This window comes from Pelodiscus sinensis, chromosome 30 (assembly GCF_049634645.1).
Source record: "Pelodiscus sinensis isolate JC-2024 chromosome 30, ASM4963464v1, whole genome shotgun sequence".
Taxonomy (NCBI): Eukaryota; Metazoa; Chordata; order Testudines; family Trionychidae; genus Pelodiscus; species Pelodiscus sinensis.
The window spans coordinates 1,489,111-1,501,186 of NC_134740.1; the positions used below are offsets into that span (position 1 = coordinate 1,489,111).

At 61.7% G+C, this 12,076-nt stretch overlaps 1 protein-coding gene across 2 annotated transcripts; it reads left to right on the forward strand.

Annotated features, from left to right (window-relative positions):
* The first annotated feature begins 4,790 nt into the window (after positions 1 to 4,790).
* On the forward strand, positions 4,791 to 11,040 carry LTB4R2 (leukotriene B4 receptor 2). Of its 2 annotated transcripts, none has more exons than XM_075912029.1 (2): positions 4,791 to 4,911; positions 7,841 to 11,040. In XM_075912029.1, exon 2 carries the CDS (start codon positions 7,875 to 7,877, stop codon positions 8,988 to 8,990), a length of 1,116 nt encoding a protein of 371 aa, XP_075768144.1. In that variant the 5' UTR covers positions 4,791 to 4,911; positions 7,841 to 7,874; the 3' UTR covers positions 8,991 to 11,040. The 2 variants fall into 2 exon arrangements, with proteins under 2 accessions (XP_075768144.1, XP_075768145.1); XM_075912030.1 differs by lacking the exon at positions 4,791 to 4,911 and adding an exon at positions 5,895 to 6,217.
* Positions 11,041 to 12,076: the final 1,036 nt, after the last annotated feature.

Sequence of the window (12,076 nt, forward strand, 5' to 3'; positions counted from 1 at the left end):
GCAAAAGTTTGGCGCAAAAGGACTTTTGCCCGAACGGGAGCAGCATAGTATTTCCGCAAAAGCACTGACCATCTTCCATGAGATCGTCAGTGCTTTTGCGGAAATGTAAGCGGCCAATGTAGACAGCTGGCAAGTTTTTCCGGAAAAGCGGCTGATTTTCCAGAAAAACTGGCCAGTCTAGACACAGCTTCCTTGTTTATGTTCTGTAGATCTTTCATCATCCTTGTTGCTCTTCTCTGGATCTTCTCCAATTCCACCACCTCTTTCCTGAACTGCGGTGCCCAGAACTGGACCCAATCCTCCAGCTGAGGCCTTATCGGTGCAGAGTAGAGCAGAAGAACGACTTCTTGTGTCTTCCTCAAAACACTCCTGTGAACGCTGCCCAGAATCTATTGTCCTTTTCTTGTAACAGTGTCACGTGGTTGACTCCTACTTAGCTTGTGACTCTCTCTGACCCCTAGATCTGTTTCTGCAGGACTCCTTCCTAGAGAGTCGCTTCCTCCTCTGTGTGTGTGACATGGATTGGTCCTTCCTAAATGCAGCACTTCGCATTTCTCCATCTGCAAACATAGTTAGCATCCTCTCTATGCTGATATCAAAATTGTTGACGATCTGGAACAGAACTGGACCCCTGCGGATCCCGACTTGTTCTGTCCTTCCAGCCGGACTGGCTGGTGACAATCTACCACCCATCCCGAAACACCATCCCTCACTCACACAGGCCACTGGATTGTAGCTTTGTGGTCATGGTGTCCCCATGCCGGGCACCCCTTGTGGGCAGAAGTCTTCTTGGCAGACTCTTCTTACCTGTCCTGTCTCCCTCAGACCTAACCCTAACCCATCCCTCTCTCCCTGCCTGGGCAGGGCTCTTGCCCTGCCGTGACTCAGTTTCCCCTCTGGCAAACACAAGGCTTCTCAGGGCAGCCCTAGAGAGCAGCCCCTGCTGCAAAGCACCTGTCACCTACAGAGAAAAATCGAGGTTAAGAGGATCGTGCGCAAATGGGTTTTTTTTTTCCCGACAAATGGCCCCATTTACACGGGGGTTTTTTAATGAACAAACTATGTCCACAAAAAGGATTGGCAGAAGATATGCAAATGAGAGCGCAAGGTATGCAAACCTCTTCCGCAACCCCCCCCCCCAAATGCCGTATAGACACAGCCCCAGTGAACGCTTGATTTGGAAAGTTTGCCGTGTAGAAAGGTGTTGATTTATTTGGGCATTTTGTAAACAGCCAGGAGGGGTGGGTCTAATTGTGTTCATCGCCTGCTTATTAATATTCATGGTGTCGGCGCTAAGATTACTAATCAGGAAAGGAGCGATCGGTGTGTGAATTAACATATTAAAATAGATCAACGGGTGTAACTGGTGCCACATTGTGGCCACGCAGACGTTGTGTTGGGCAATACAGTGTCGGCTTGACCAAGCCCTGGCTGGGTTGATTTAGGTGGGATTGGTCCTACCTAGGCCAGGAGGCTGGACTTGATGACTCCTGAAGTTTCTTCCAGCTCTATGGTTGTGTGATTCTATGAATAAAGCTGCCCGATTTACCCCTCTTCTCGGACAGGTCTGTGTCTTGGAGCATGGCTCACTCTTGGGTGCGAAGTTGGCGATCTGGGGATGCAATGGATTATGGGTTTACATGGAAGACACCCAGGGTGTTTTCCTCAAGGTCTAGCTGATCACCTGTAAACAGCCTCCTTCCTCCTTTGAGTCAAGGCAGGGGTTAGTCGTACGAAGACACGGGACGACTTCGCCCAGCTGGGAATTGTCCACGGAAGGGAGGAATGTAGAAACCGAGAATTCCCACCCTAAAGGGGAGGCTCTTTAAGATACGAAGTTTTGGGTCTTTGGCCCACCCAAGAGAATGACCCGAACCATCGTCCCAGGCTTGCAGGCGTAGCTGGAGTAAGGACCGGTGTGGGGGGAGTTTGTAAGAAGTTGCTGGGAAGGGTTGGAATTGGCGCCGTGTTTTGGGGTGGTTCAGATTTGTCGTTTCTCTTGCTTGGCCTGTTTGCACTCGAAATCCCTTAAATCCGACCGGTTGTAATAAAATCCCAAGTGTGGGCTCTCCCGTGTCAATCATTGTGACGGGGACGGGGGGGGGGGCATTAGAGGGAGCATCCTCCTCTCGCTGTGAAAGGGGGCTGGGCGGGAGGGTTATTAGTCTGGGGAAAAGGAAACCCGGATGGGACCCGGCAGGGATACAGGGCGGCGAGACACACGCTGCCAAGGGGCCTTGTACTCCTCGTGATGTGGCTGTTAAAACAGCAGGGGGCAGCAGGAAGCCAGTCGTGTCCCTCCATCGCTCGCACCACACACAGACACACACAGCTCCTCCCTTCCAGCAGTGGGAAGCAACACACAGACACACACAGACACACACACGCACACACACAGACACACACACACACACGCACACACACACACACACACACACACACGCGCGCGCACACACAGACACACACACACAGACACGCACACACACAGACACACACAGCTCCTCCCTTCCAGCAGTGGGAAGCACCCACCCACCCACACAGACACACAGACACACACACACGCGCGCACACACAGACACACACACACAGACACGCACACACACAGACACACACAGCTCCTCCCTTCCAGCAGTGGGAAGCACCCACCCACCCACCCACACAGACACGCACATGCACACACGCACACACACGCACACACACACACACGCACACACACAGACACGCACACACGCACACACACAGACACACACACACACGCACACACACACACACACACAGACACGCACACACACACACGCACACACACAGACACACACACACACGCACACACAGACATACACAGACACGCACACACACACACACACACAGACACGCACACGCACACGCACGCACACAGAGACACACGCACACGGCCCAGGAGGGGGTAGCAGGCCCCCAGCCGTGTCCTTCCCTCACGCGCCCCCACGCTCCCAACCCTCGGACCCTGGGGCTGGCCGTGGGCGGCTCTTTGTCCAGCCTCATCAGCCTCCTCTTCTTCCTGCCCTGCGGCCCGGCCTTGGACACACACCGACCCCCCAACCGCGGGGCACCCGGCAGCCAGGGACTGGTCTGCTCTGCTGGGTGTTCGCAAGCGCCAGGGGGGCTGGGAGCCGGGACTCCTAGGTTCTCTCCCCAGTTCCCGGAGGGTAGTGGGGGCTAGTGGGTAGAGCAGCAGGGGGCTGGGAGCCAGGACTCCTGGGTTCTCTCCCCAGTTCCCGGAGGGCAGTGGGGGCTAGTGGGTAGAGCAGCAGGGGGCTGGGAGCCAGGACTCCTGGGGTCTCTCCCCAGTTCCCGGAGGGCAGTGGGGGCTAGTGGGTAGAGCAGCAGGGGGAGCTGGGAGCCAGGACTCCTGGGGTCTCTCCCCAGTTCCCGGAGGGCAGTGGGGGCTAGTGGGTAGAGCAGCAGGCGGCTGGGAGCCAGGACTCCTGGGTTCTCTCCCCAGTTCCTGGAGGGTAGTGGGGGCTAGTGGGTAGAGCAGCAGGCGGCTGGGAGCCAGGGCTCCTGGGTTCTCTCCCCAGTTCCCGGAGGGCAGTGGGGGCTAGTGGGTAGAGCAGCAGGGGGAGCTGGGAGCCGGGACTCCTGGGTTCTCTCCCCAGTTCCCGGAGGGCAGTGGGGGCTAGTGGGTAGAGCAGCAGGGGGAGCTGGGAGCCGGGACTCCTGGGTTCTCTCCCCAGTTCCCGGAGGGCAGTGGGGGCTAGTGGGTAGAGCAGCAGGGGGCTGGGAGCCAGGACTCCTGGGTTCTCTCCCCAGTTCCCGGAGAGCAGTGGGGGCTAGTGGGTAGAGCAGCAGGGGGCTGGGAGCCAGGACTCCTGGGTTCTCTCCCCAGTTCCCGGAGGGCAGTGGGGGCTAGTGGGTAGAGCAGCAGGGGGAGCTGGGAGCCAGGACTCCTGGGTTCTCTCCCCAGTTCCCGGAGAGCAGTGGGGGCTAGTGGGTAGAGCAGCAGGGGGCTGGGAGCCAGGACTCCTGGGTTCTCTCCCCAGTTCCCGGAGGGCAGTGGGGGCTAGTGGGTAGAGCAGCAGGGGGCTGGGAGCCAGGACTCCTGGGTTCTCTCCCCAGTTCCCGGAGAGCAGTGGGGGCTAGTGGGTAGAGCAGCAGGGGGCTGGGAGCCAGGACTCCTGGGTTCTCTCCCCAGTTCCCAGAGGGCAGTGGGGGCTAGTGGGTAGAGCAGCAGGGGGCTGGGAGCCAGGACTCCTGGGTTCTCTCCCCAGTTCCCAGAGGGCAGTGGGGGCTAGTGGGTAGAGCAGCAGGCGGCTGGGAGCCAGGACTCCTGGGTTCTCTCCCCAGTTCCCGGAGGGCAGTGGGGGCTAGTGGGTAGAGCAGCAGGGGGAGCTGGGAGCCAGGACTCCTGGGTTCTCTCCCCAGTTCCCGGAGGGCAGTGGGGGCTAGTGGGTAGAGCAGCAGGGGGCTGGGAGCCAGGACTCCTGGGTTCTCTCCCCAGTTCCCGGAGAGCAGTGGGGGCAAGTGGGTAGAGCAGCAGGGGGCTGGGAGCCAGGACTCCTGGGTTCTCTCCCCAGTTCCCGGAGGGCAGTGGGGGCTAGTGGGTAGAGCAGCAGGGGGCTGGGAGCCTGGACTCCTGGTTCCCCTCCACGGGGGCAGGAAGTGGCTGCTCCGGGTGAGATGTGACGGGCAGGAATTCAGGGCTTCCCCATCACGGGTCCTAGCACGCCTGGCCGGGGCGCAGCCATTCCCCGGCCTGCCCCGCCCCGGCAGAGGACTGGGGTGGGCGTGGGTGGCCGGGCTGGGTGCAGAGTCCTGCCTGGGCACATCGCGGGGCCCTGCAGGCCTCAGCAGCTGCAGCCCAGAGGTCCCGTCTGCGTCCGTCTCGGGAAACCCGGCGGGAGCTGGACGGAGCCGCACGCCCCCCCCGGGGAGGTAGGGGAGTCCGGCCCAGGGGCTGCTGAGAGCAGGAGCAGTCAGAGAGATGGGGGGCAGGGGCTGGAGAAACCGGCACCTTTCAAATGGGGAAGGGGTCCCAGGGCCGAGGGGCAGGAGCTGTGGGGTGAGGGTGAGGGGCACCAGCAGCGCTGGACGGCAGGGGCTGGGGGTCAGGAGTGAGGGGCACTGGCAGGACTGGGGAGGCCCTGACCTGGGGGGCAGGGGCTGAGGGTCAGGAGTGAGGGGCACCAGCAGGGCTGGGGGGCTCAGGGCTGTAGGTCGGGAGGAGTGGGGGGGGTCCAGAGCTGGGAGGCAGGAGCTGAGGGTCAGGAGTGAGGGGCACAGGCAGGGCTGGGGGGGCAGGGCTGGGGGTCTAGACTGAGGGCACGGGCAGGGCTGGGGGGCAGGGCTGGGGGTCTAGAGTGAGGGCATGGGCAGGGATGGGGTTAGGGCTGGGGGTCTGGAGTGAGGGCATGGGCAGGGCCGGGGGGCAGGGCTGGGGGTCTAGAGTGAGGGCACGGGCAGGGCTGGGGGGCAGGGCTGGGGGTCTGGAGTGAGGGCACGGGCAGGGCTGGGGGTCTAGAGTGAGGGCACGGGCAGGGCTGGGGGGCAGGGCTGGGGGTCTGGAGTGAGGGCACGGGCAGTGCTGGGGGTCTGGAGTGAGGGCACGGGCAGGGCTGGGGGTCTGGAGTGAGGGCACGGGCAGGGCTGGGGGGCAGGGCTGGGGGTCTGGAGTGAGGGCACGGGCAGGGCTGGGGGGCAGGGCTGGGGGTCTGGAGTGAGGGCATGGGCAGGGCTGGGGGGCAGGGCTGGGGGTCTGGAGTGAGGGCACGGGCAGGGCTGGGGGGCAGGGCTGGGGGTCTGGAGTGAGGGCACGGGCAGGGCTGGGGGGCAGGGCTGGGGGTCTAGACTGAGGGCACAGGCAGGGCTGTGGGGCAGGGCTGTGGGGCAGGGGCTGTGGGGCAGGGGCTGTGGCGTGAGGGGCGGAGCCTCACAACCATCCCGTTTTCTCCCCCTGGGGGATCCGGGCGTTATCAGCCCCCAGCACCCATCCTGCCCCGTCATCCTTCCCGGGCGGGCGGGCGGGCGGGCGGGGGCGGGGACGCCAGAGGGGTGCATCCCCGACCCCTCCCTCCCTGGGAGCCCACAGGAGCGAGCTGGGGACCCCCCCCCCCCCCGGCCCAGCCCCTGCTCCGGGGCCCCATTACTCAGGGCTCCAGTCCAGACGTGCCCAGCTTCCCGCCAGCCCCACCTGGCCACGGAGGGACCCAGCTAGGAGAGGACAGGAGACGCCTGCCAGGGGGTATGTGGGGCCGGAGAGAGGGGCACCGGCAGGGTTGGGGGGACAGGGACTGTAGCGGCAGGGGCTGCAGGGTGGGAGCGAGGGGCACCGGCAGGGCTGGGGTGCAGCGGCTGTGGGGTGGGAGCCAGGGGCACTGGCAGGGCTAGGAGGGCAGGGGCTGTGGGGTGGGAGCCAGGGGCAGTGGCAGGGCTGGGGGGCAGGGGCTGTGGGGTGGGAGCCAGGGGCAGTGGCAGGGCTGGGGGGCAGGGGCTATGGGGTGGGATCCAGGGGCAGTGGCAGGGCTGGGGGGCAGGAGCTATGGGGTGGGAGCCAGGGGCAGTGGCAGGGCTGGGGGGCAGGGGCTGTGGGGTGGGAGCCAGGGGCAGTGGCAGGGCTAGGAGGGCAGGGGCTGTGGGGCAGGGGCTGTGGGGTGGGAGCCAGGGGCAGTGGCAGGGCTGGGGGGCAGGGGCTATGGGGTGGGATCCAGGGGCAGTGGCAGGGCTGGGGGGCAGGAGCTATGGGGTGGGAGCCAGGGGCAGTGGCAGGGCTAGGAGGGCAGGGGCTGTGCGGTGGGAGCCAGGGGCAGTGGCAGGGCTAGGAGGGCAGGGGCTGTGGGGTGGGAGCCAGGGGCAGTGGCAGGGCTGGGGGGCAGGGGCTATGGGGTGGGATCCAGGGGCAGTGGCAGGGCTGGGGGGCAGGAGCTATGGGGTGGGAGCCAGGGGCAGTGGCAGGGCTAGGAGGGCAGGGGCTGTGGGGCAGGGGCTGTGGGGTGGGAGCCAGGGGCAGTGGCAGGGCTGGGGGGCAGGGGCTATGGGGTGGGATCCAGGGGCAGTGGCAGGGCTGGGGGGCAGGGGCTGTGGGGTGGGAGCCAGGGGCAGTGGCAGGGCTGGGGGGCAGGGGCTATGGGGTGGGAGCCAGGGGCACCGGCAGGGCTGGGGGGCAGGGGCTGTGGGGTGGGAGTGAGGGGCACCGGCAGGGCTGGGGGGCAGCAGTGAGCCGTATCCACAGAGCTGCAGTTTTCTTTCTTTCTTATTCTAATTTCTTTCCCCATATGAACGTCCCGTATTCGTGTATCTCTCCGTCCGTCTAGCCCCATAGAAACCTGCCTCCCCCTCCGCATCCATCCCCACGCACCTTATCTACCTCTGCCCCACACGCCTTCTATCTACCTCTGCCCCACACGCCTTCTATCTATCTCTGCCCCACACGCCTTCTATCTATCTATCTATCTATCTATCTATCTATCTATCTATCTATCTATCTATCTATCTATCTATCCCCACACACCCCCTCTATCTATCTATCTATCTATCTATCTATCTATCTATCTATCTATCTATCCCCACACACCCCCTCTATCTATCTATCTATCTATCTATCTATCTATCTATCTATCTATCTATCTATCTATCTATCTATCTATCTCCACACACCCCCTCTATCTATCTATCTATCTATCTATCTATCTATCTATCTATCTATCTATCTATCTATCTATCTCCACACCCCCCCTCTATCTATCTATCTATCTATCTATCTATCTATCTATCTATCTATCTATCTATCTATCTATCTATCTATCTATCCCCACACCCCCCCTCTATCTATCTAGAGCCCTTGAACCCTTGTTTTCTCCCCTCCCAGGCTAACCCATCCCAGCCCCGCGCCCGATGCCACCATGAATCGCTGCCTGGAGACCTCCGGCAACATCACGCTGCTCTCGTCCCCCATCTCCAGCATGACCGGCATCGTTTTCCTCCTCCTGGCGGCGCTGATCGGGCTGCCGGGCAACCTCTTTGTGGTGTGGAGCATCCTGTGGAAGATGAAGGCCAGCCACCGCTCGGTCACCTGCCTGCTGGTCCTCAACTTGGCGGTGGCCGACGGGGTGGTCCTGCTCCTCACGCCCTTCTTCATCCTCTTCCTCACCTTCAAGACGTGGCTCTTCGGCGTGGCCGTCTGCAAGGGGGTCTACTACCTGTGTTGCGTCAACATGTACGCCAGCATCTTCGTCATCACGCTCATGAGCGTGGACCGGTGCCTGGCCGTCAGCCGGCCCTACCTCTCCCAAGCCATCCGCAAGAAGCGCCTGGTGGTGAAGCTCTTGGCGGCCCTCTGGGTGGTGGCCGCGCTGCTGGCTGTGCCAGCCTTCGTGTACCGCCAGTTGCTCAAGGACCCCTCCGGCCGGCGGCTCATCTGCGAGCCCTGCCATGCCACGCCGGGCCTGGCCATCTTCCACTTCACCATGGAGACCGTGGTGGCCTTCGTGGTGCCCTTCGCCGTCATCGTGGGCTGCTACTCCGCCATCCTGGTGCGGCTGCGGGGACGGCGCTGGCGCCGCCGGGGAGCCCGGACGGGGAAGCTCATCGCCGCCCTGGTGATCTGCTTTGCCGCCCTCTGGGTGCCCTACCACGTGGTCAACGTGCTGCAGGTGGCCTCCAACGTGGCCTCGGGGCGGGCGGCGGAGCGCCTGAGCCGGGCCTGGAAGGCCGGCCGGGCTGGCGCCACCGCCTTGGCCTTCCTCAGCAGCAGCATCAACCCCGTCCTCTACGTCTTCGCCGCCGGGGACCTCATCAAGAGCTCGGGCGCCACGTTCATCGCCCAGTTCTTCGAGGGGGCCTCCGGGGAGGTGCCCAGGAAGTCGCTCTCGCAGAGGGACCTGGACAAGAACGCGGTGGTGGGGGAGGCGGTGGGGAGGGGCCGGCCGGAGACAAGGGGCGAGGGGGCCTGGCCGGATGGAGCCGGGGGGCAGTCGGCACCCCCGGAACGGGGTCCCCACCAAGGCGCATCCTCTTAGCCCTGCTTGGCTCCCTCCTGCTTGCTCCCGTTTGAGGGTGGAGCGTCTCTGCCCCAGTTGGCTTCCCATGGATGCTTTCCCTTTAAGAGCCGAGTTCCTCCCTGCCAGACTTGGAGCCTCGCCAAGACCTGCCCTTTAATTTGCTCTTAAAGGGGCGTTTCTCGCTGTTGAACATGTCTCACCCCTGGATATTGGTCTTCGTGGACACCTCCCCTTTAATTTGCTCTTAAAGGGGCATTTCTCGCTGCCAAACCTGTCTCACCCCTGGATATTGGTCTTCGTGGACACCTCCCCTTTAATTTGCTCTTAAAGGGGCATTTCTCGCTGCCGAATGTGTCTCACCACTAGATATTGGTCTTTGTGCACACTTCCCCTTTAATTTGCTCTTAAAGGGGCATTTCTCGTTGCCAAACCTGTCTCACCCCTGGATATTGGTCTTCATGGACACCTCCCCTTTAATTTGCTCTTAAAGGGGCATTTCTCGCTGCCGAATGTGTCTCACCACTAGATATTGGTCTTTGTGCACACTTCCCCTTTAATTTGCTCTTAAAGGGGCATTTCTCGCTGCCGAATATGTCTCCTCCCTGGATATTGGTCTTCGTGGGCACCTCCCCTTTAATTTGCTCTTAAAGGGGCATTTCTCGTTGCTGAACATTTCTTACCGCCGGAGACTGTTCTTCGTGGACGCCTCCCCTTTAATTTGCTATTAAAGGGGCGTTTCTTGGTGCGGAATGTGGCTCACCCCTGGATATTGGTCTTTGTGGACACTTCCCCTTTAATTTGCTCTTAAAGGGGCATTTCTCGCTGCTGAACGTTTCTTACCGCTGGAGACTGTTCTTCGTGGATGCCTCCCCTTTAATTTGCTATTAAAGGGGCGTTTCTTGGTGCGGAATGTGGCTCACCCCTGGATATTGGTCTTTGTGGACACCTCCCCTTGAATTTGCTCTTAAAGGGGCATTTCTTGCTGCCGAATGTGTGTCACCCCTGGATATTGGTCTTTGTGGACACTTCCCCTTTAATTTGCTCTTAAAGGGGCATTTCTCGTTGCTGAATGTTTCTTACCACTGGAGACTGTTCTTCGTGGACACCTCCCCTTTAATTTGCTATTAAAGGGGCGTTTCTTGGTGCGGAATGTGGCTCACCCCTGGATATTGGTCTTTGTGGACACCTCCCCTTGAATTTGCTCTTAAAGGAAAGTTGCTTGGTGCCCAACGTTTCTCCCTGCCAGCTTCTGGTCTTCGTGACCGTTTCCTCTTTAAGAGCAGCACCTCTCACTGCCAGACTCTGAGCCTCAGGGTCATATCCCCTTTAAGGGGCCTTTAAAGGGGCACGGCTGTCTGCCCGACTCCCATTCTGTACTCAAGGGGGGGCCCACTGCTGCCCCCTGGGGGAGAAATGTGGGCATCGCGATGCCAGTCGTGTCCTTCTCCCAGCAGCCCACGGGCAGCCCAGGAGACAGGCCGGCCCAGCCATGCAATAGACAGACTATACGGGCAGGGCTAAGTAGACACTGGGCTAGGGTCCTAAGGGTTGGGGGGGGGGCAGGGAGGTGGGCTTGGAGCCAGGACTCCTGGGTTCTGGTCCCAGCACTGTGGTGGAAGTGGGGGCTAGTGGTTAGAGCAGGGAAGAGGGGGGCAGGATTCCTGGGTTCTCTTCCCAGCACTGAGAGGGGAGTGAGGGCTAGTAGTTAGAGCAGGAAGGGGGGGAGGGGCCTGGGAGCCAGGACTCCTAATTTCCATCCCCGGATCAGCTGCGGCACCTGAGGAAGGAGCTTCCCTTCAATGTGCCTCAGTTTCCCCTCCCATCCCTTGTCTCTTTAATTCAGAAATAAGCCAGGGCTGGGCTCCTCTTGTGAGTCTGGGCACACAACCGGGCTGGGGTCTAGGCGGCTCGGCTCGGGGAAGTCATGGTAAGGGGAGCAAGCCAGGATTCCCAGGTTCCCTCCTGGCTCGGGGAGTGGGGTCTAGTGGTTAGAGTCAGGGGGAGGGGCAGAACTCCTGGGCAGAGGCTGTGGGTCAGGAGTGAGGGGTCAGGAGTGAGGGGCACTAGCATGGATGGGGGGCAGGGCCGGGGCCAGGGGCTGTGGGTCAGAGTGAGGGGAGCAGGGGCCTAGTGCAGGGGGGAACTGGGAGCCAGGACTCCCAGTTCTAGGAGGGGAGTGGAGTTTAGTGGTCAGAGCAGGGAGACCAGGGGCCGGGACTCCTGGGTTCTCTGCAGACTTGGGGAGTGGAGGCTAGTGGTTAGAGGAGGGGGGGTTGGGAGCCAAGACACCTGCTTTCCATCCTGGCTCGGAGAGTGGGGCCTAGTGGTTACAGCTGGAGGACGGTGGCCATGAGCCAGGACCCCAGGTTCTCTCCAGACTTGGGGAGTGGGGCCTAGTGGTTACAGCTGGAGGACGGTGGCCGTGAGCCAGGACCCCGGGTTCTCTCCAGACTTGGGGAGTGGGGCCTAGTGGTTACAGCTGGAGGACGGTGGCCATGAGCCAGGACCCCAGGTTCTCTCCAGACTTGGGGAGTGGGGCCTAGTGGTTACAGCTGGAGGACGGTGGCCGTGAGCCAGGACCCCGGGTTCTCTCCAGACTTGGGGAGTGGGGTCTAGTGGTTACAGCTGGAGGACGGTGGCCGTGAGCCAGGACCCCGGGTTCTCTCCAGACTTGAGGAGTGGGGCCTAGTGGTTACAGCTGGAGGACGGTGGCCGTGAGCCAGGACCCCGGGTTCTCTCCAGACTTGGGAAGTGGGGCCTAGTGGTTACATCTGGAGGACGGTGGCCGTGAGCCAGGACCCCGGGTTCTCTCCAGACTTGGGGAGTGGGGCCTAGTGGTTACAGCTGGAGGACGGTGGCCGTGAGCCAGAACCCCGGGTTCTCTCCAGACTTGGGGAGTGGGGCCTAGTGGTTACAGCTGGAGGACGGTGGCCGTGAGCCAGGACCCCGGGTTCTCTCCAGACTTGGGGAGTGGGGCCTAGTGGTTACAGCTGGAGGACGGTGGCCCTGAGCCAGGACCCCGGGTTCTCTCCAGACTTGGGGAGTGGGGCCTAGTGGTTACAGCTGGAGGACGGTGGCCCTGAGCCAGGACCCCGGGTTCTCTC